The sequence below is a fragment of the Cynocephalus volans genome, chromosome X, assembly GCF_027409185.1.
Source record: "Cynocephalus volans isolate mCynVol1 chromosome X, mCynVol1.pri, whole genome shotgun sequence".
Classification (NCBI taxonomy): domain Eukaryota; kingdom Metazoa; phylum Chordata; class Mammalia; order Dermoptera; family Cynocephalidae; genus Cynocephalus; species Cynocephalus volans.
In genome coordinates this window covers 76,680,192-76,705,287 of record NC_084478.1, presented here as the reverse complement: position 1 = coordinate 76,705,287, position 25,096 = coordinate 76,680,192, and the positions used below count along the sequence as shown (strand labels likewise).

Here is a 25,096-nt window from a genome sequence, read left to right as displayed (position 1 = left end):
GGCCCGTCCCATGGGAAGTGTTTGGAGCACAGGCGGTAGGGGAGATGGGCCCACTGGGGCGCAGCAAGGGCAGCTGATCTTCACCCCAGTCAGCACAGGACCACTCAGTGGAGACTGGTCAGGAATACAGAACTGCAGGGGATGCAGTTTGCTGAAAAGACTAAGGTTCTGACCAGAGTATCTACACAACCCAGGTGTAGTGGATCCCAGAAGTACCTATGGAGTCATCCATTAAAACCTGAGCTGCCCCAAAAGCCTTCCCCAGGGAATCAGCAGCAAAGTAAAAAAAAAAAAAAAACAATTTAGCTCAATCACAGAGCTCAAGTGCTGGTCCCTACAGGAAGTTCCCCCATTTTAGAAATAAGCAAAGGACAACAAATTATTTCCGGTGCAGAGTTTAAGTGGTGGGAACAGCAAATAATCCAACACAGAGCTGGAAGACAAAACAAAATACCCACAGACCAGAGATAAAGTTTGATATTAACTAGTAAAGATCTCACATCACCAAAGAACACCTATAAAACCTAGAAGGAATGGAAGTCCCCTGGGCTACCAACCCCAGGGGGTGGGGAGGGCTGGGGGCCTCAGCCATGCCCCTCAACACCCACAACCAGCCCAGTGATGACCACCACTGAGCCACCACAGGAAGTGCCCTGGGCTCTCCTGAGCTGGGGCAGTGGGGGGTGAGGGCTTCAGCTACACCCCCTGACATCTGCACCCAGCCTAGCAATGACCAAGCCACCACTGGAAGCCCTCTGGTCTCCCCTGCAGGAATGAGGGGGGTGCCACAGGCTTCAACACCACCTCTCCTCCTTCCTCCTTCTTGCACCCTATTTCTTTCTCCCTTTTCTCTCCTCTTCCCTCCTAACTGCTCTGCAACATCATAGAATATAAAAAATAATATTAATAAATAAATAAACTTAATAAAAATAAAGAGAGAGCTACCAGGCCTAGTTTTATCAAAATCAGAACTTTCCCTATGAAGAGTATGAGTTGGTAGAAGGACTACAGCTCACATGTCCCTGGCCCTACCTAATGAAGTGACTGAACTGCCATCTGTTTTAAATTTTAGGGGCTTTCTTAGGAAGGCAAGCTCCCTGTGACGTTAGTGCTACTCAGTGGCTCCTCAGTTTCTGCCCACAGTTCTTATGTCTTTCTTAAATTCCTTCTCTCATATTTGACTCTATAGTTCCTATTCACTGTTGCCTTTCTTGTTTGCCTAGGCATAGTGCTTTCTTTCGACTTTGGGTTAGTATACAAAAGCATTTCAAAATTTCATGGACAAATTGGATTAAAAGACAATGCAAATCTTTCCATGAGCTTTTTTTAAATTGATGCATAATTGATTATACATATTTTGGGGTACAAAGTTCACTATCAATAGTTGTGTACAATACATGATGGTCAAATCAGGATAGTTAGGTTATCCATCACTACAAAACTTAATCATTTATTGTGTCCATTAACCAAATTTTCATTAATTTCTTAACCCCCCTCTCTCTCCCCTTTTCACAGAATTCTAGTAACCACAGTTCTGTTCTTTCCTTCTAAAAGTTCAATGTATTATTGTGATTGTTGTTTCTCTCTCTTTCTCTATTGTTTGTTTATTTATTAATTCAGCTCCCACTTATGAGTAAGGACATGTGGTATTTCTCTTTCTGTGCCTGGGCTGTTTCATTTAACATAATTTTCTCCAGGCTCATCCATGTTGATGCAAATGGCAGAATTTCATTCTTTTTTTATGGCTGCACAGAATTTCATTGTGTATAATACCACATTTTCCTTATCCAGTCATCCATTGATGAACATTTAAGTTGGTTTTATAGCCTGGCTATTGTTGAAGACCCCTTGTATTTATATTTGAGGAGCAGCTGTGGTGTAGCAGGGTGAATGCCGCTTTTGGTCCCAGAAGATCTGGGTTCAAATTTCGGCTTTACTACTTACTGCCTGTTGATTAACTGGCAAAGCCTCAGTTTGCTCACACAGAAAGCTAAGAGAATGACCTCTCCCTCTGTCCCAGGTGGTTGGGAAGTTCAAATGGATATGGTGGCTCTTCACCCATTAAAACAATTTAAAGATAGCCAGGGTTCTGATCACTGGACTGAAAGCTCCTGGAAGCATGCTCTGTATTTTGTGTATGTGAGCCCTACATGTAGCAAGAACTCGGTAAATGCAAATTACTACCAGGACTGTTCTTATGAGGTGCTCTGTAGAGATAGGCACTTGCCTAGTGAGGAAATATAGTGATTTCACTGGGATTCTTCAGTAGTCACAGCACAGACCGGAAGAAAAGAGAACAAGAATGCTAATCCTTGTTCCTCTTATAAAGAGTCATTCACCTCCCAATCTCAGTTCGCTCTTCTGCAGGTTTGTAGGTACAAAGCTCACCTGCCTTCTTGGAATGCTCAGTGCAGTTCCATAGCTATGAAGGGACAGGGGAAAAGTATGAACAACTGAATAACAGGTTCAAGAAGTATGCACACATAGCTATTGTAACCGAAGATTTCTTTTTATAATGATGGTTTCTCACGAAGTTCAATTATTTTGAGAAACAGTATGTTTTTTTTGCTGTGGAACTGGAGACCAGAGAAGTAAGACATAACTCCTACCTCTGAAGAGAAAATGGGTCTAACACTTACCCTTGAAATAGAAGCCAACTGCAAAAAAGAACCACCCCGAAAATTGAGTTACTAAGAGATTCTCTTGAGGGATTGAAGAAGATTCTGGCTGCAGTATATGAACAGGCACACAAAAAATAAGAAACTGGGGAATCAGTAAGGCATGGTAGAAGGAGGCAAATGGACTCCAAAGATCTGGCAAGTGACAAAGGGCACGTGAACTTTACAGATACTTACTAATGGTGCAAGTGCTATGGTAACTTCTTGTTAATCATTGTTTCATAAAATGCACATGCTATAACTAAGCAGATACAGGCACTATAGAGCAGCAATGGCAAATTCTTGGCATAGCTACTAAATTGGGCACTGACAAAGACTTGGGTGGGTACCAACTACAATTAATTACAGAGCTAAATTATTTATTCTGCAAGCCTGTGGTCTAGTCTTGTTATGAGGAGGGACAGAATTAAGCCAGAAAATGTGTGAAGACAGAAAATTATGAGGTAATATATGGCAGATCCACAGATCAGACCACCTGGGCTCTACCTTCTATAAAACAGAGGGTTTTTCCATAACATTTGGTGCCAGGTAGTTGCCAAAGCCCTTCCACTTTATCATTTGGAATATACATGGCATTCAGCAAAATTCATTTATACATATTTCATAGTTATCCACATGCTTACAGTACACAAGTCTTGAAAATGTGTGCAGTGTTTTCAATGTTTCCTCTGAGTATTACAAGGGGGAGTCATCTACTAGATTATCAGAAAAAAATCCTTTTCTTGCATTCTTAGATTTATTTTTTCTCCTGTCTAGTAAAAAAGCTCAAGACCAAGAGGCTACCAGCCCAGGCACTCTGTGCAAGCAAGACATGCAAACTTTGACTGGCCAACTGGGAAAAATTTTAAAAATTAGATAGTCTACAGAGTTATTAAGATACTAGGAGACTGGAAAGAATAAAATTTACCACACATTTGAAAGCACAGGAGCGACCATATGAAGTAGGGGTCAACAAACTACAGCTTGGAAGCCAAGTCCAATCCACCGCTTGTTTTTGTGAAGCTCAAGAGCTGAGAATAATATTTACATTTTTAAATGGCTGAAAAAAATCAAAAGAAAAATAATATTTAATGGCATGTGAAAATTAAATGAAATTCAAATTTCAGTGCCCATAAGGTTTTATTGGAATACAGCCACACCCAGTAGTTTAAGTATCATCTATGGCTGCTTTCACACTACAAAGGCAGAGCTGAGTAGCCGAAACAGAGACCATATGACCCACAAAGCCTAAAATATTTACTGCCTGGCCCTCTACAGAAAAAGTTTACCAGCCCCTGATCGAAAGTCTTACTGTGATATTTAAGAAAACCAGACACAGAAAGATAAGAGGAGCTTTGTGAAAAGATCTCTAGGACTCGCAAAGTAAAGACCAGTCAACTCCTTGGGCAAAGATACCTGATCAAGGCTCTGTTGAAGCTGCAAGCAGATACTCCTAACAGAGTTAATTTGCCCCTGGGAAATGTTACTTAAAAAGTCAAGGAGTGAAGAGGACACTGACATGCACCAAAAACTCCAAACAAAAAGTAATATTCAATTCCACATGAGTTGAAGTGGGAAAGAATGGATTTAAAGGAAAGAGTTCAATGAGGGTTCACTTACATTTCTTCCCTCACAAAAACCTGAAGCGAGAGAGAGAATCAAAGCCATACTTATGTAAATTTTGCCAAGGAAATTAAATTGGGACATATTGTAAACATCAGTGAGGATGGTGTAATTCTTTGAGTTCAGAATGTAAACTACAGTTTCAGTTTTATGATGTGTACCAAACAGCACTCCATGTGTACAAAACAAATGGATGTACAATCTCCAATGTTTTACTAGAAAATGTCTGAAAAATAGTAAATTCTTGAGCACATAATGCACATGATGAATTAATTAACCCTCTTTGAAACATGAAGAAGTAGAGATGGGGATTCATATCCTGATTTTCCAGATGAGAAAATGGAAAAAAAAGGAAGTTACCCAGCCACGATCACAAGGGAGAATCTCAAAGTACTGACTTTTAACCCAGCTCATCCATAGTGCAACCTCTCAGCTGGCTCTATCCCCATTTGAAGACTGATTTTTAATTAATTAGGGTATGAGATGTGCCATCTGCTAGGAAGGCAAAACCAAAAGTGCACACAGGTATAAATGCATGTGTGTTGGCTGAAAGAATAGTGATGACGTTTGTAATTTGTACAATTGTCACACACACAAAAATCTAAGCTGGAAGGGCGTTTTAAAAGCATCTAGTTCAACTCCCTTATTTTACAAATGGGAAAAACTGAGGTCCAAACAGGGAAATTTCTTATCTAAAACCACACAACTAAAACCTCTCTGAGCCCCTACTCCTGTGTATGGTCACTACTTTCCTTTGACTTCTGGGCCTCTTAGCTAGAATCCAACATGCCATCCCTTTCTCTTCCCTGCTCATTCTACCCAGCCCACAAACCAGCTGTTTCTCCTCATGCCTGTTTCTAATCATCATGCCTGTTTCTAATCCACAGACCATCCCTCCAGCCACACACGCACTCTTTTACTAAGTATCCCTAAACTAGATTATAGTGACTTCACACCCATAGCCTAGTACCATTCTTTTTCTTCTCAAAAGTATGTAGATTTTTCCCTGTCCAGCCTCATCCTACCCTCACCTAACCCCCCAGCATTACTGACAATGAGAAAATGTGGGGCTCTCTCTTTCTTTTCCTTCCCAACAAGAAATCCTGGCCAGATTATAATTGACTCTGTGCTGAGCCCTGTACCAATGACAACATTAAAGCCTCATGCTTTATGAACCACCAAAGCTAGAAATGGATTTCTGTCTGACATGCCAGGCTTTTAAGTCTTGTACCTGTGCCAGTTCAAAGATTTCTAAAACCATGAATTAAGTGATAATCAACACTCTGAATACTCAGTCTGAGTTAACTGACAACAACAAACAAATGAGGAAGAGCAAGATTTGTGCTCCTACTCTCTCCAAGATGGGTGTAATTCCAAGTTTCAACAAGGCAGATTCAGAACCACCTTCAGAAAGGCCATTTGGGTGATAAAGATACATTGTAAAGATGGTAAAAAAAAATGAATAAATGTTCTCTTCGGGTAATAAGACAGCCCCTGCTTTCAAATAGGGATAATGACGGCAGTAAACTCAAGTCACCCAGCTTTACAGGTGGGAGGAGAAAGAAAACACTAATAATTTTTTTGGCTTTGTTTTGTGTAGTGTCTCTCTCTCTTTTTTTTTTCTCCTGTCCTTCAAAAGGCTTAGGACTGAAATCTGGGGTCTATATTCCAATGTAACCAAGGAACTCATAAGGTTCTCCTTCATGGCTTTGCAGGGAATCCATTGGTGATTTTTCCTGTTTGAAGCAGTCAAGAGCATTTGGCTTCATGAGCTCACAGAGGCTTGCTTTCTCAAAAAAAAAAAAAAAAAAAAAAAAAAAAAAAAAAAAAAAATCACTGTTTCCTGAAGTGACTCTAGGGTATGGAGCAATTTGAGACCTTGCTGGATTTCTATGTGTTCTGTAAATTGGGTGATTTCCCCCCACTCCTACTCCATCTCTCCTCTTCCATTTGTCAAATAGCCCAGGTTCCACATAATAGCAGAGCTCCCCCCAGGCAGCCCTGCCAGCTGCCTTTCTGCCAGCCTCCCTCCTTCATCCCTAACTCCTGCAGAAAGCTCCCGTGTAGGATGTATGATATGATAGCAAAATCTCTCTTTCACCACGTGGTTGGTCATTTTCCCTGCTTTCTGAAAAGAACAATTTGGTGTCAGAGATTTGTAAAACCCAGAGGCAGTATCGGGTATAATCGAATCTATCTGACCATTGAATTTGCTTGTGCACTTGCTGACTCGAACTCCTTTCCCATCTGATATGGCTGCTATTACCATGGTCTCTGGGCTTGCTAACATCCTGGCTCTGGATGAGTGCTCTGGTTCATTCGCAGCTAGAGGACAGGATATGGGGAAGTGGCAGGGTTTCAGTAGGGAACTTGGGATGATTAGAGGTCATAAAAGCTGCTCCTCACTTCCTTTTCTAAAAGCCATCCTTTTGTAAGTACTCTTAAGAAAGAAAGGCACTGATCTCAGGATCTTTCCAAATTGCTTAGGCCTAGCTACTGGGGCCTGGACCCCATATTAGCCCAGCATAGACAGTAGCAATGGGCCACTCGGGGCTATGAGTAGAACATGCAGCATGCTTTCAGTGATATCAAATACTAGCTACCTCCTTGTTACTTTGGGGACTGGAAGAAAACAACATGACATTTTTCTTTTTATAAGTGTTTCTGACACCCAGCCAAAATGATGAAACTATACTCATTGTGGTTGGCTATTAACAAGGAGACCAGTTAAAGGGCACCCACTTTCTACTTTTTCTCTAGATGCCATGAACCCTCTCATGCTTCTGTTGTCCTCTGGTGGGTGTCAGCACATTCCTGGTGAAAGGTGTGGCCTAAACACCTGTTTTTTAAGACTGTCCTCAGGGTTTCTCTGTTTTGGTTCTGATTTGGAATTCAACACTTCCAGGACAGTGAAAGGGAAGGAAAAAGGCCTTAGCAGGAAGTCCACTCCTTTGTGGAAAGTGGGGGCAGGGGTGCATAGTGGTGTTTAACAACTGGGTCTGGTCCCAGAGCAGAGCATCTGTGTAGGGGCTGCTCACCAGTGTCCCTTTGAGTAGGAAGCCCTTGGTACAGGGTGGGGAGTGAGGTGGATGAGTAGAAAGCTTAAGCCTAAGGTGATTAGGAAGGAAGGAGGCACTAGCATATATAAGAGGTCTGGAAATGAGAGTTCCTGCTGTAGGATATAGGCTGAGCACTTCTGGGGGCTGAGCAGACATGAGTTGTTCTAAGCTAGGTAAGACTAAGGAGCTAGGGCTTGAGCCCACTTAGCCAGATATAAGATGCTATTTGGCTTGGGATTCTGGACCAATGAGCAGGTCCTGATGGGCCTCCGGAGAGGAGAATAAACGTATTTCTGCACTCTAGGTTCTTACCTACCTATTAATGCAAACAGAGGTCCCAAGGAGGCAGCAGCAGCGGGGAGCAGGTGCGGGGACTGATGGTCTGCTGAACGGAGAGAACGTTTTCTTTCTGGGGCCGAGGCCAGAAGCCTTTGCTAAGGAACAGTCTCGTATTCACCATAGAGTACAGGCTGAGGACTCAGGGCTTCTCCACTTCTAACCTCTCTTATAAGGACAATTTTTTCCCTTGCTAGGCAGTGGAGTGGAAAACAAGCATGGAGGAAATTAAATGTTTTCAAATCATTAATTTTTCTTTCATTCCTAGGACCCACCAAGACCCAAGCTCCAGCTGGGGCCACCTTCATTGCCTACATTGCCTGTACAACCAAGGCAGCCAAAGCCAGGGGACAAGCAAGTATGAAACTTTGCTTTTTTAGGCTCGTAGGTTCTTTGAGAGGGTACTGCTAATGACTCTGTCCCTGAGATGATACAATCCTGAGCCCTTGAAGGTTGGTGTCTTTCTCTCTAGAAGGTAAAGGAGAAAGAGAAATAAAGGTGAGTGTGCAAGACCCTTTTACCTTCAGCTGCTCTTTTGAAGAAGACCTTGCAGCTTCCACAAGTGAGAGCTCCATAATGACAGCCAGAAGCTTCATCCCCACAGATCAGGCAGGTCTTTTGGGGTGGAAAGTAATAGTCGATGGGCAAAACATGGTCCCTGGCGCTCTCCAAACTGGAAAGACACACACACAAAAATAATGCAACACTTGTCAGTGGGTGGTAGAAATAAGAGGGCAGAAGTCTAAGTTCTTCAGGAGTAAACTGCATGCTTAAATTATTATTCATTGCTCAAGTGAGCCAGTGCGAAGCTGAATTTTCCTGGGACTTCTCCTAAGGATGATGTTTGTAGAGTTTCCTCTGCTGTGAACAGAGCCTTTTTAGATCCTGTCAAGAGATTAGGGAAGTTTTCTGGAATTAACCAATCTCACAGGCTATATCTATATCAGGGAAGGATGAAGGCAGGAAACCTGAGGTTAAGGTAATCTAACTCAGGGTGGTGGCCAAGCAACATTTTCAGAGCAATCAGATGGTATGAACCCAGCCCTACTACTTTATTTCATCCAAAAGAAGACTTATGACCAAACCAGACCAAATATGGAAGCAGTTTTATGTGCTTTACTTTAGCCCTCTGAGCCTCAAATCTCATCTGTAAAATAAGGATAATCATTCATTCTGCTGAGCTGCTGTTAGTGGTAATAGAAATTAGACAATGAATAGAAAGCCCTTGGAATAAATACACAAGTGAAGGATCCTGGTTAATATTATCACACCAGTCTTCATTGGTCTTTTTTCCCCCCATTCCCTCACTTTCCTTAGGAGTCTCTCTAGATCATGTTGCCATCCCCCCTCCCCCACTCCACGACATAAAGTAGCGGGATCCCTATGCCTGAGGCTCTTATTGAGAAATGATGCACAGTAATGCTGGATGACTTTCGGGCTTCCATCAAACACTTGGCCATTAAAGGACTCATAAGTTCCTTGATCAAGGATGGAGCTTCAGAAGTTACCCAGTCTAACTGCTTGTCTCCAAGATCTGTTCCTGAGTTTTTCCAGGTGGAGGTTAAAGGGAGGGGCCAGAAAGCCGATTCTAAAACCTTTATGGAAGGGTAATTCTCAGTCTCCCATAGTAATTAATTCAAGTTTGAACAAATGGAACATGGTTCTTACTGCCTAAAGGTCAACTTTCATCTTTCCTATGTTCTATGCCTAAGCAGTAAACAAAACTCACGTGACCTTCTGGGTTAATCTGCTTCAGATAGTTGACAACTGACCATGCTCTCATCCTCAGGAATACAATTGCTATATTTTATGAGTACTTCTTAATTAAAGAAGGAAGGAAAATAAGCCCTAATGGGAGCCTGTATGCTGTACTGGGTGATTTCAACACCTTATAACAACCCTGTGAGACAAGTTTACTTTTTCATTATTATATCCATTGTACAGATGAAAAAAGTGAGAAGCCCAGGACAATCTGACACCAAACCCAGGACTATCTGACTTCAAGTCCAGCACAGTTTTCAATACCCTATTGTCTTCCCACTACTCACCTTTACTTTCTACTAAAAGCTCTTTGGCTCTTTGGTAATCATGCTCAGCACACTCATCAGAATGCAACAAAGCACAAAAGACTATTTTCTCCTTAATTCCAAGTGAGCAGCCCTGGTAGGATAAGAGCAAAGAAAGCTATCACTCAGACTACACTTTACTAGCACTTTATCTCCAAGGCACAAATATTAGCCTTTATTCAACTCCCAAGTACCACAAAAAGCACTGCTGAGATGCAAACCCAGCAGCTGGCTATGGGGGCCTATTTTCTCTCCCCGCCAAGCCTTCCATTTCTTACCCTAACTAGAAAGCCAGCAGGAGTCTGTCCACCAAACCACAGGTAGCAGGGCCATAGGTCCCACAGAAAAGGAGTTAGTTTCCAATATACAATTCAACCAAATGCTAAGGATGGCATTTCTTTGGCTAAAAGTGCCATTGCCTTTAGTAAAAATTGTGCTTTCACCCTCAGTCCTAAAACAAGGAGAAGCAGCAGAAATTTTTCACAAGTGTCTTCTTCCTCTCCCCTTTTTTGACTTCTGTCACTAACACAAACAATTCAAATAAAATAAAAAAGACTTGTACTTAGGCACTCTATGTGCCAGACCATTTCATACACACCATCTCATTTAATTTTCCCAACAAGGACTTTCAAGATGGCGGTGGCTGCGGCGGCTGGCGCGGAGTAGCTGAGGTGGAAAAGGCGGCCACTGGGCCTCAGGCAGCCGGGAAACTTGTGGACCTTCCTCTTGCCATCTCTTAAGGGAGGACCGCTGCTGGTGGCCGGTCGTGGGGGGTGACCGCCACTTTGCCCTCGGCAGGAGAAGCTGCCTCAATTACAGGCAACAGCTTTGAAGTGTGGAGCAGGAAAAGAACTGTTTCTTAGCTGCAAAAGCGAGTCTCGAAACAGGGAACACGGCGCCAGGGCTGCTGTGGATGCAGACAGGATCCCGGAGGCCGGGGCCGCGCTGAAGGCGGCCAGCTGCCCTATTCAGGATTCGAGGTTTCAGGCCGGCATTAAAGAAGATTCCTGGGAGCGCCCGAGCCACGCCGTGACTGAACAGCCCGAGGCGGCAGCGGCTGAGAACGGGAAAGGCGGCAAACCAGAGACAGAGAGTGAGCGCCCTACCTGGCACAACCCTGTGAGTGACCCCTGGACCAGTCCTGTGGGCGGCAGACACCCACCCGGCTCCCGCCTGCATCACCAGGCCACTCACCGCCCCGGGGCTGCCTCCATTTTCCCAGGTCCGGGCAGCTCCGCCCGGCTCGGCCGTCACTGAGCCCTCACACTTGCTTGGCCCGGCGCAGGGCTTTCCGGAGCCTGTGGACCGGCCTCCCCTCCCACTCCCTCCATGGTTCTCTGGCGGGTTGGTGGCATGGGGCGTCCCCGGCCAGTGTTGGGAGGGCAAGGAAGTACGGGCGGGCCGACTGTCACTCCACTGCACCCTGGACTCCGGCCCCCGGTAAACTCCCTGTTACTGGGAGACAGTTACCATCTCTGCGGCCACCAGTTCGGAAAAAAAGCCTAACCAATTTCTGGTTGGGAATAGTGTGGTAGGAGAGTTCCCAGGTCTGCTTGAACCTGCCGGAGAGCTGGCTGCAGGCGGGCGCTAGACTTGGTTTATACTGGGGGGATACAAAGGTGAACAAGTCCCGAGAAAGATCTACACAGTGCTACAAAGGCACCCAGAGTGACCGGTCGTCTGTGCCTAGCAGAAACCTGGTAGACTTCCTGGGCGAGGCGGTGCCAAGCAGGGTCTTGAAGGCCCAGCTGATAGACGAGGGTTGCAGAAGACACGCCCCAGCCCAGCACAGTGCGCACAGAGTGGGGAGACGTGCGGCCAGGGAGGCGGAGACTCGACAGAAACCACACACCCTGTGGGGTCGCGACTGCATGATCCAACAGCCTGGGCCAGAGCACACGGAACAGGCAGAACTCCTGCACAGGAAGTAAAAGCTCAACAGCGATCACACACCCTGTGGTACGTGATCCACCAGCCCAGCAGAGTCCAAGCTGACCAGAAAGGTGGCTCGCCAGAGAAGCCCAAGACCCGAGGCAACCACACACACAAGGCACTAGAGGCCAACTGAGCAGCCACGAGGTAGCCATACCAAATTGGCAACCACAGCAACATCCTAGTTATTCATTAGTCTCAAACCGGTGGACTGTGAAACCCCCTGCCACAATGAATAAACATCAAAAAAAAGATACCAGAAATACAAAAAATCAAGAAAGTACACCACCAAAAGTTAATAAATCTCAAACTCTAGATCCTATAGAACAAGAAGCCCTTGAAATGACTGACAAGGAATTTCGAGTGATAATTCTAAGGAAACTGAATGAGATACAAGAAAACACAGCTAGACATCATGATGAAATGAGGAAAAGTATACAGGATCTGAAAGAGGAAATGTACAAAGAAATCAATGTCCTGAAAAAAAATGTAGCAGAACTTGCTGAACTGAAGAAGTTATTCAGTGAAATAAAAAACACAATGGAGAGTTTAACCAGCAGGCTTGTCGAAGTTGAAGAGAGAACCTCTGAACTTGAAGATGGGCTGTTTGAAATAACACAAGCAGACAAAAAGAAAGAAAAAAGAATCAAGGACATTGAAGAAAATCTGAGAGAGATATCAGACAACCTCAAGCGCTCAAATATTCAAGTCATGGGTATTCCAGAAGGGGAGGAAAATGGAGATTCCATTGAAAACATATTCAAAAAAATAGTGGCAGAAAACTTCCCAGGTATAGGAAAAATCACAGATCTTCAGATCCAGGAAGCTCAATGATCTCCAAACGTATTCAACCCAAAAAGGCCTTCTCCAAGACATGTCATAGTCAAATTGGCAAAACTCAGAGACAAAGAGAGAATCTTAAAAGCTGCAAGAGAGAAGCGTCAAATCACCTATAAGGGAGCCCCAATCAGGCTAACATCAGACTTTTCATCACAAACCCTAAAAGCTAGAAAGGAATGGGATATTTTCAAAATACTAAAAGACAAAGATTGCCAGCCAAGAATACTCTACCCTGCAAGGCTATCCTTCCGAAATGAAGGGCGAATAGTATATTTCTCAGACAAAAAAAAACTGCGGGAGTTCACTACCACACGACCACCCTTACAAGAAATCCTCAAGGGAGTACTGGATTTGGTTCCTGAAAAATAACTACCACTGCCATAAAAACCCAAGAAAAATCAATACCCACTAGTATAAAAAAAATGGCATTCATGAAGAGAAAACAAGCAAACAAAAACGCTATCTACAACCTAAGGAACCAACAAACACAGAAACCAAACAGTAAATCAGAAAGCAAGGAACAAAAGACACCTAAGACAACCAAACAACCAATAAAATGCTAGGAATAAATCAACACCTTTCAATAACAACTCTTAATGTAAAAGGTTTAAATTCCCCAATCAAAAGACACAGACTGGCTGACTGGATCAAAAAGGAGGACCCAACTATATGCTGCCTAGAAGAGACCCACCTTACCCATAAAGATTCACACAGACTAAGAGTGAAAGGATGGAAAAAGATTTACCATGCAAACAGAAAAGAAAAACGAGCTGGAGTAGCTATTCTTATATCTGATAAAATAGACTTTAAACTAAAACCCATAAAAAGAGACAATGAGGGACACTAGTTAATGATAAAAGGACTGATCCATCAAGAAGACATAACAATCATAAATATGTACGCACCGAATGTTGGAGCAGCCAGATTTATAAAACAAACTCTATTAGACCTAAAGAAGGAAATAGACACTTATACCATAAGAGCAGGGGACCTGAACACCCCACTGTCAATATTAGACAGATCATCTAGGCAAAGAATCAGTAGAGAAACACAAGATCTAAACAAGACTCTAGACCAATTGGAATTGGCAGATATCTACAGAACATTCCACCCAACAACCTCAGAATATTCATTCTTCTCATCAGCACATGGATCATTCTCCAGGATAGATCACATATTAGGTCACAAATCAAGTCTCAATAAATTCAAAAAAATTGGAATTATCCCATGTATCTTCTCAGACCACAATGGATTAAAACTCGAAATTAATAACAAACGAACCTCTGGAAACTATACAAACACATGGAAATTAAACAGCATTCTACTTAATGACATATGGGTCCAAGAAGAAATCAAGCAGGAAATCAAAAAATTTATTGAAACTAATGAAAACAATGATACATCATACCAAAACCTGTGGGATACTGCAAAAGCAGTATTGAGGGGGAAATTTATTGCATTAAACGCTCACTTCAGAAGAATGGAAAGATGGCAAGTGAACAACCTAACACTTCGCCTTAAAGAACTAGAAAAACAAGAACAATCCAAACCTAAAGTTAGCAGACGGAAAGAAATCATTAAGATCAGAGCAGAACTGAATGAAATTGAAACCCAAAAAACAATTCAAAAGATCAACGAATCAAAAAGTTGGTTTTTTGAAAAGATAAATAAAATTGACAAACCATTGGCATGGCTAACAAAAAAAAGAAGAGAGAAGACTCAAATAACAAAAATTAGAAATGAAAAAGGCGATATTACAACTCATTCATCTGAAATACAAGGAATCATTCGAGACTACTATAAACAACTATACGCCAACAAATTTGAAAATCTGGAGGAAATGGATAAATTTCTGGACACACACAAGCTCCCAAAACTGAACCATGAAGACGTAGAAAATTTGAACAGACCAATAACAATAAAGGAGATTGAAGCTGTTATCAGAAGGCTCCCAACAAAGAAAAGCCCAGGACCAGATGGATTCACAGCAGAATTTTACCGAACATTCAAAGAGGAATTGACACCAATTCTTTACAAACTATTCCAAAAGATTGAAACGGACGCAAATCTCCCAACCTCATTCTATGAAGCAAACATCATCCTGATACCAAAACCAGGTAAAGATATAACCAAAAAAGAAAACTACAGGCCGATATCTTTGATGAATATAGATGCAAAAATCCTCACTAAAATACTAGCAAACAGAATACAGCAACACATACGAAAAATTATTCATGACGATCAAGTGGGATTCATCCCAGGGATGCAAGGTTGGTTCAACATACGCAAATCAATAAATGTGATACACCATATTAATAAACTCAAACACAAGGACCATATGATCATCTCTATAGATGCTGAAAAAGCATTTGATAAAGTTCAGCACTCATTCATGACAAAGACCCTCTATAAGTTAGGTATAGAGGGAAAGTATCTCAACATAATTAAAGCCATATATGCCAAACCCACTGCTAATATCATCCTGAATGGGGAAAAGCTGAAAGCTTTTCCTTTAAGAACAGGAACTAGACAAGGATGCCCACTCTCACCACTCCTATTCAACATAGTGTTGGAAGTACTAGCTAGAGCAATCAGAGAAGAGAAGGAAATAAAGGGCATCCAGATTGGAAAAGATGAAGTCAAACTGTCCCTGTTTGCAGATGACATGATCCTATATATCGAACAGCCTAAAACCTCCACAAAAAAACTGCTGGAATTGCTAAATGATTTCAGCACAGTAGCAGGATACACAATCAACACACAAACATCAGTAGCATTTCTTTTCTCCAATAGTGAACATGCAGAACGAGAAATCAAGAAAGCCTGCCCATTTACAATAGCCACCAAAAAAATAAAATACTTAGGAATTGAGTTAACCAAGGAGGTGAAAAATCTCTATAATGAGAACTACAAACCACTGCTGAGAGAAATTAGAGAGGATACAAGAAGATGGAAAGATATTCCATGCTCTTGGATTGGAAGAATCAACATAGTGAAAATGTCCATACTACTCAAAGTGATATACAAATTCAATGCAATCCCCATCAAAATTCCAAAGACATTTTTCTCAGAAATGGAAAAAACTATCCAGCCATTTATATGGAACAATAAAAGACCACGCATAGCCAAAGCAATGCTGAGCAAAAAAAATAAAGCTGGAGGCATAACACTACCTGACTTTAAGCTATACTACAAAGCTATAATAACCAAAACATCATGGGACTGGCATAAAAACAGACACACTGACCAATGGAATAGAATAGAGAATCCAGAAATCAACCCACACACTTACTGCCATCTGATCTTTGACAAAGGCACCAAGCCTATTCACTGGGGAAGGGACTGCCTCTTCAGCAAATGGTGCTGGGATAACTGGATATCCATATGCAGGAGAATGAAACTAGATCCATACCTCTCACCGTATACTAAAATCAACTCAAAATGGATTAAGGATTTAAATATACACCCTGAAACAATAAAACTTCTTAAAGAAAACATAGGAGAAACACTTCAGGAAATAGGACTGGACTGAGACTTCATGAACACGACCCCAAAAGCACGGGCAACCAAAGGAAAAATAAACAAATGGGATTATATCAAACTAAAAAGCTTCTGCACAGCAAAAGAAACAATTAACAGAGTTAAAAGACAACTAACAGAGTGGGAGAAAATATTTGCAAAATATACATCTGACAAAGGATTAATATCCAGAATATACAAGGAACTAAAACAACTTTACAAGAAGAAAACAAGCAACCCAATTAAAAAATGGGCAAAAGAGCTAAGCAGGCATTTCTCTAAGGAAGATATACAAATGGCCAACAGACATATGAAAAAATGCTCAACATCACTCAGCATCCGGGAAATGCAAATCAAAACCACACTGAGATACCACCTAACCCCAGTTAGGATGGCTAAAATCCAAAAGACTATGAACGATAAATGCTGGCAAGGTTGCGGAGAAAAAGGAACTCTCATACATTGTTGGTGGGACTGCAAAATGGTGCAGCCTCTATGGAAAATGGTATGGAGGTTCCTCAAACAACTGCAGATAGATCTACCATACGACCCAGCTATCCCACTGTTGCGAATATACCCAGAGGAATGGAAATCATCAAGTCGAAGGTATACCTGTTCCCCAATGTTCATCGCAGCACTCTTTACAATAGCCAAGAGTTGGAACCAGCCCAAATGTCCATCATCAGATGAATGGATACGGAAAATGTGGTACATCTACCCAATGGAATACTACATAGCTATAAAAATGAATGAAATATTGCCATTTGCAACAACATGGATGGACCTCGAGAGAATTATATTAAGTGAAACAAGTCAGGCACAGAAAGAGAAATACCACATGTTCTCACTTATTGGTGGGAGCTAAAAATTAATATATAAATTCACACACACACACACACACACACACACACACACACACACACAAAACCTGGGGGGGGGAAGAAGATATAACAACTACAATTACTTGAAGTTGATATGACAAGCAAACAGAAAGGACATTGTTGGGGGGGAGGGGGGAGGGAGAAGGGAGGGTGGTTTTGGTGATGGGGAGCAATAATCAGCCACAATGTATATCGACAAAATAAAAAAAAAAAAATATTCCCAACAACCCTGACAGATAGCTCTGTATCATCTGTATATTGTAGAAGAGAAAACTGATGCTCAGAACAATTAGGTAAACTTGTCCAAGATCACACATCTAGTAAGTGGCAAGGTCAGGAGTCCATCCTAGGTAAATCTGACCCCAAAGTGCAGATTCTTAACCACTGACAGACCATGTTATGATATCAAAGTTTGAGATTAGATAGATTAGTTCAACTCAACTCTTCACACCTGGCTCTATGGACCAGGCACAGGGCTAGGTGCTGGGGATGTAGTGATGATCAACATATTGTCCTTGCCCCTAAGCAACTTACCATCTAATAGAAAAGAGAGACAGGAAACAACATACTGTAAAACAACATAGTAAATGATATAATAGAGCAGAGTGCAGGTGGCTACAGATGAGGAAACACCTCAAGGACAGGATTATTTTTCGACAGGCATATAGGCATGTATGGGTAAATAAGATGATGATAATGATAACAATTATTATTATATGATTACAAAATAAATATCAGATAAACAAAATGGAAATATGCAGAAAGTAAATAAGAGGTCTTTTTGCAAAGGGCCTTTAAGAAATAGAAATGAGGAGTTGCTGTTCAATGGGTATAAAGTTTCAGTTAAGCAGATGAATGTTCTAGAGATCTGCTGTGCAACACTGTGCCTATATTTAACAATACAGTATTGTGCACTTAAAATTTTGTTATGAGGGTAAACCTCTTGTTAAGTGTTCTTATTATTAAAATAAATTTTTAAATATAAATTTTCATAAATATTAAAATTTAAAATAGTTAAAATTGTTTAAAAGAAACTAATCAAATTTACAATCAAGGAAAGACTGAAAACTTCATGAACATTTTGTTTATTAGATATGAGTTTAATAAAGTGCACCTTGCACAAAAATAACTATAAAGGAGGAAGGGGAGAAAAAATAATGGAAAGGATTTCAGAATCTAACTACAACCCACTTTAACTAGAGGTCTGAGATAATAACTACAGGCCTTACCAGGCTGCTCCCCGTGCACCTCCCCCCCGGCAAAATATTTTGGACAGCATTCCCACTGACCCTGGCCTAGTGTGGACAAAGGGCATATTGCAGTTCTGACTCATGGACTGACCTTTGGGTGTTGAAAATGAAAATCCCAACTTCATTCCCTTTCCCACATTTATATCCTAGAGGATATAAATGCACATGTGTATCAGGAGGCACATGCAAGAATGGTCATAGCAGCTTTGTTTATAAGAGCAGAAATGATAAACATCCAGTATTGGGAGAAAGGACAAATAAATTATGGTGCACTTATTCAATAAAATACAATTCAGCAATGACAAGAAACAGAATAAAGCTACACATACTTGAATCTCACATGATAATGTTGTGTGAAAGACATAACTCACAATAGTATACGTACAATATGATCCTATTACATAAAATTCAAAAAGAAGCAAATGCAAACAGTATGTTGTTTGGGAATATATATGTTTAACAAACCATCAAAATGCAAAGAATAATAAGCCCCAAATGTAGGTTGTGGATACCTCTGAGGGGAGCCCAAGAGTGATGATGAGAAAGGAGGATACAAGTAGACATATGCATTTATTTAAAAAAATTTATTATCACATACCAGGTACCATTCTAGGTCCTGGGGATATAGCAATGAACAAAATGGATGAAAAAACCATGCCCTTACAGAGTTTCCATTCTAGCAGGGTTGATGCAATGGTGTTGCTAATGTTGTTGCTTCTTTAATCAGGGTTCATGAGTGTTCATTTCACTGTTGTGCTGTATAGCTTACCTATATATTACAGGTATTCTTTTGTATGATTATAATAGCACATAATAGAAGAAAAACTAAAAGAAAAGCCTCAGAAGCTTCTAACGTCATCCGAAATAACATACTAATTGCAAGCACGGCAGAGGTTTGCTTTGAGAACAAGTGCAGAATTTGCATGCAACATGTTTCTTCGAACCTCCCTTGGGTTACAGGCTCACTTATTATCCCAAGGCAGGGCATTCGGTTTTATGAGTCTTAAGCAAAAGCACTGCTGCATAGAATGGAAGGTTTTGAACCATAACACCACATGCTATTCTCCAACATGTTCACAATTAATTAAATAAAAGTGGATTACTGGAAGCTGCCAGCCTGCAAATGCCAGATCAGCCATGGGGAATTTGGGCTTAGGAACCTTCAGCACCCAGCTGAGATCTCCAGTCTCTCTCTCCCTCTCTCCCTCCCTCCACTTTTTTCTCCCCTCCTCTTTTCCCTTCCCCACACTCTCTCCTAAGGAGGACTTGGGGGTACTCTGAAGGAGCTGACTCATTTGAGCAAGTCCCCCAATGACTGTGGAAATAGGATAAAATGTAAAAGTCACAAACCTGTTTTCCTTGTTTGAGAGAGGAATGTCAACTCACAGCAGGGCTTTGGAGCTAGCCAGACCTGTGTTGGAATCCTGCCTCCAACACTGAACTTGGGCAAAGTCATTAAGGCTCTCTGAGTTCCATTCACCTCATCTGGAGAGTTGGAAATACTTTCTACTGTAAAGAGGGTTAGGGTTTTTTTTTTTTTTTGTGAGAATTACATTAAATAACACATGTTATTTATTATTCCCTCTGTGCCTGCCACATGGTAGGTGCATTGTAAGTCTTGGTTGCCTTAATTTTTCATCTTACCATTAAAAAAGTCTAATATACTAAGGAAAAAAAAAAAAGAGCTTCCTTCTTGGTTATACAGAGCTTTTAGGGAAGAGTAAGTACATGGAGAGAGAGAGAGAGAGAGGGAGAGAGAAAGCCTAAATGTGTAAAAGTATATCTTTTTATATATACTTTTTATACAAAGCTAGAAAAAGATTAGGAAACCACCAAGCATCTTTATAGAGCATAATAAATTTCTGATGTTTAGTAATTTTTAAAATTATTTTTTTATTAATCACATTGTGGAATACAGTGACATCCTTACATGAATTTTTAAGATAGAATTAGAGTCTAAAATTATGCTCTCATTATAGATCCCTTGTGCCTACTTTTCTGTGGATACAAGAGATATTTCAGTGGAAAAGTTGGTGAAGTTATGATATAGATGGGTAGCTTCTTTCCCCGCTGCCAGCCTGAGATTTGAAATTTGATGACCATCTATTCACAAGGACAGCACTGCTTGCTTTTTACCCGAGTTTAGTTCATAGCCCTCCAATTCTCTTTAATGATGCCTCTGGTTGAAGTGGAAAGGTAGAAGATCTGGTTTTCATGCCCATCTTCTGCCACTTGCTAATGTAATGACCTTGAACAAGCCTTTTGTCTTCAATTTCTTCATATGCAAAATGGTAAAAATATATACATAGAGAGAGAGCTCACAAGACTGCTGTGAGGATTCAGTGAGATTGTGAAGGTAAAGCAGCCCATACCATTGCTGACACACTGCTTAATAAATAACCATTATTGTAATAATTTCATGAGAAAATTGTAGAGAGGACAGATGGAGACATAGATTTTGAAAAGCTACATCTGAGGTAGATATCATTATCCCTGTTTTGCAGATATGCGAACTGAGACATAGAGAAGGCAAACAACTTGTCGAGTTCATAGAGCTAGTAAGTGCAAAACCAGAATTCATACCTGGAACTATTTTCTCTCAAATTCATATTCTCCCACTATTCCAAACTACCAAGGACATATAATATTTATGTAATAGCCTGTTTTTAAATTAATTTAGGTTGTTTTTTTAACAGGTTTATTGAAATATAGTTCACATACCACAAAATTCACCCATTTTAGTATATTCACATCTATTACCACAAACTAATTTTAGAACACTTTCATCAATCCAAAAAGAAACCTGTACCCATGAGCAGCCACTCCCCATTACCCCTGCCTACCAGCCTCTGGCAACACTAATTTCCTTTATGTTTCTAAAGATTTTCCTTGTACGGACATTTAATGTAAATGGAATTATACAGTATGTGCTCTTTTGTGACTGGCTTCTTTCACTTAGCATGATGTTTTTAAGATTCATCTGCATTGTAGCATGCAGGTATCAGTACTTCATTTCTTGTTATTGCCAGATAATATTTCATTGCATGGATAAATAGCATATTTTTGTTTTTGTCATTCATTGACTGGTGGACATTTCTGATTCTTCCACTCTTTGGCTATTATGAATCATGTTGAAATGAACATTTATGTGTACACGTTTTTGTGTGGGCATGTTTTTTATTTCTCTTGAGTACATACCCTGGAATGGAGTTCTTAGGTCAAATGGCAACATTTTAAGAAACTTCCAGGCTGTTTTCCAAAGTGGCTGAACCATTTTACATCTTCACTAACAATGTATAAGGGTTCCAATTTCTCCAACACTCTTTATTTTTTCTGCCTTTTTACTGTAGCCATCCTAATGGGTGTGAAGTGGTATTTCAATTTGGTCTTGCTCTGCATTTCCTTAATGGCTAATGGTGCTGAGCATTTTTTCATTTGCATATTTTCTATGGAGAAATGTCTATCCAAATCCTTTGCTCATTTTAAAATTGTGTTATTTATTTTTTTATTTATAGTTGCAAGAGTTATTTATATATTCTGGATTCAATACCCTTATCAGATATATGATGTGTAACTACTTTCTTTCATTCTATAGGTTGGGTTTTTTACTTTCTTGATGGTATTGTTTGCAGCACAAACATATTCAAAATTGATTAAGTCCAATTTACCAATTTTTTTCTATAGTTGCTTGTGCCTTTGCTGCTATATTCAAGAACCCACTGCCTAGCTTAAGGTCATGAAGATTTACTACTTTATTTTCTTGTGAGATTTATCATTTTAGCTCTAGCATTTACGTCCATGATACATTTTAAGATCATTTTTGTGTAGTTGTGAAGTGGTCCAACTTCATTTATTCACATGTGGATATCCAGTTGTTCTAGCACCATTTGTTGAAAAGATTCTTTCCCCCACTGATGGTCTTGGCAACAATGTCAAAAGTCAATTGACTATAAATGTAAGGGTTTGCTTTTGGATTCTCAATTTTATTCTATGTGTCCATCTTTATGCCAATACCACACACTCTAGATTACTGGAGCTTTATAGTGAGGGTTTGAGACAGGAAGTGTGAGTCCTCCAACATTTTTCTTTCTCAGGATTGTTTTGGCTATTCTAGGTTCCTTGTATTTCAATGTGAATCTCAGGGCCCTCTTTTCCATTTCTAAGAATCCATTCAGGATTTTGATAGGGATTTCCCTCTGTCTTTGGGGAGTATTGCCATCTTAATGATATTGAGTATTCTGATACATGAACATAGAATATTTTCCCATTTATTTAGATCTTAAATTTCTTTCCACAATATTTTGCTTTTCAGTGTACAAGTCTTGTACTTTTTTTGTTAAATTTATTTGTAAGTATTCTTGTATTTTGATGATGCTGTGAATGAATTATTTTCTTAATTTCATTTACAGACTTTTCATTGCCAGTTTATAGATATGCAATTGATTTTTGCCCATCAGTCTTGTATTCTGCAACCTCACTGAGGTAATTTATTAGTTCTAATAGTTTATTGTGAATTCTTCAGGACTTTCTATATACAAGATCATGTCATCGGTGAATAAAGATAGTTGTACTTCTTCCTTTCCACTCTAGATGCCTTTTTCTTCTTTTTCTTGCCTAAACTCCCTGGCTAGAAACTGAAATATAATGGTGGATAGAAATAGTGAGAGCAGTGATCCTTGTTTTGTTCCTGATCTTACAGGGAAAGATTTCAGTCTTTTACTGTTAAGTATGAAGTTAGCTGTGGGTTTCTCATAGATGTCCATTATCCGTTTATAAAAGTTCCCTCCTATTCCTAGTTTTTTGTGTGTTTTAATCATGAAAAGGTGGATTTTTTTGCCAATTTTTTGCCCTGTATTGATTGAGGTGATTGTGGTGCTATTGTCCTTTATTCTCTTAATATGGTATACTAACTGATTTTCTAATGTTAAACCAACCTTACATTCCTGAGATAAATTTCACATGATCATTGTTTATAATCCTTTTTATTTGTTGCTGGATTTGGTTTGCTAGTATTTTGTTTTTAATCTATATTAGAAAGTGATATTGGTTTCCTCTCGTGTGACATCTTTGGTTTTGGTACCAAGGTAATACTGACCTCACAAAATTAATTAATAAGTGTCCCCACATCTTTTATTTTTTAGGAAGAATTTGCAAAGTATAGGTACAAAATCCTCTTTAAATGTTTGATAGAATTCACCAGTAAAGACCTTTGTCCATAGGCTTTTCTTTGTGAAAAGTTTTTTAATTATTAATCCACATTCTTTACTTGTTATGGGACTATTCAGATTTTCTCTTTCTTCATGAGTTAGTTTAGGTAGTTTGTGTCTTCCCAGGTATTTGTCCATTTCATCTAGGTTATCTAAATTTTTGGCATACATTTGTTCATAGTATTCCCTTTTAATTAATTTTAAACTTTTTCTAAGGTAGGTTCAAATCTTCTCTCTTTTTCTTCTTAATTGATCTGACTAAAGATTTGTGAATTTTGCTGATTTTTTCAAAAACCCAATTTTTTATTTCACTGATTCTATTGTTTTTTATTCTTTATTTCCTTTATTTCCACTCTAATCTTTATTAATCTTTCTTCCTGCTTTCTTTGTTGTTACTTTGCTCTTCTGTCCTAGTTTACTAAGGTGGAAGTTTAGGTTATTAATTTTAGATTTTTTTTGCCTTTGTTAATATAGGCATTTACAGCTACGAATTTCTATTTAAGCACTGTTTTAGCTTAGCTGTATCAAATAAGTTTGGGCATGATGCATTTTCATTTTCATTCATCTCAAAGTATTTTCTCATTTTCCTTGTGATTTCTTCTTTAATGCACTGTTTATTTAGGAGTGTATTGTTTAATTCATTTGTGAATTTCCCAAATCTCCTTCTGTTACTGATTTCTAATTATTTCCAATATAATCAGAGAACTTACAGCAGTTTTTCTTGAATAAAACCTCCTCGGATTGTCAAAAGCCTTTGTTTTCTTCCCAGAGTTCTGAAAAAGTTGATTTTTATAATTTTTGCTAGTGTTTTCATTGCTTTTATGATGGGGTGGATTTATGAAGGTCCTTACTCTGCCATTCTGTAAGTCTTGCCTTCCAAGTCAGGTTATATTTTATGGATACAAAAATTATAGCCCCATATGCACACACTAATTTTCATCATTCATCTATTCATTCATTCATCCATTAATTCCTTTGTTCTATTATTCATACATGACAAAGGGACAGCTCTGCTAAATGATGGGTATGTAAAGACAAGAAAGATATAGCCCCTTTCCTCAAGGAGTTTTCATTGGCTTGTTTGGGACTAAGGTAAGTGCACAAATGGTTAATTCAAAGTGTAGCAAGAGAAATGTAAAAGGGGCCAAGATGGTGATTACTACAGAAACAGAAAATTTGTCTTGCATGCAGGTACTGGGGGTAATGCCCACCATGTACTTGGTCCCATTACTGACCAAGTTAGATGTTTTACATACTTGTCAAACATTTACTTTGGAATCTACTCAGAGATCAGAGGGGGGGTGGGCATGGCTCTAATGTGTACTCAAGCCTCAATTCTAACATGCAGTGACTGCTTTGTACAACACACAAATGTGAATAGAAAAATTACTTGTCACTATATATCAGGTACTTATAGCCCTACTGGTGATTTCCATTTTTCTGTAGCTTACATCACTGACAAACATGCCACAACAGCTGGAGTGGTGGTAGCAAAAATGTTTTTATCAGGGTGTCCCACCAACATTACAAATCTGTCCTTTTCTCCTGGAATCACTCTCAGAAATGAGGCTGAACCAACAAATCCTTACTGCAATCACATCCTTGCATTTCCTAAGCCATATCTGCTATCTTCTGTGAGCCAAACATGTTCCAATGGCTTCCTAGCCATCATAGCCAATAGGCCATGAAAGAACTAGCTAGATTGCTTTCTGCAGAGTCATCCAAT

The 25,096-nt window shown here is 39.9% G+C and overlaps 1 protein-coding gene across 2 annotated transcripts in view; it reads right to left on the bottom strand.

Moving 5' to 3' along the window:
• Positions 1-25,096, bottom strand: part of AR (androgen receptor) — a 170,620-nt gene that overhangs the window by 68,449 nt on the left and 77,075 nt on the right. For both annotated transcript variants that reach the window (XM_063083972.1, XM_063083973.1), the window contains exon 2: positions 8,197-8,348. In XM_063083972.1, coding sequence (XP_062940042.1) covers positions 8,197-8,348 — 152 coding nt within the window. The remainder of the gene's footprint in view (positions 1-8,196; positions 8,349-25,096) is intronic.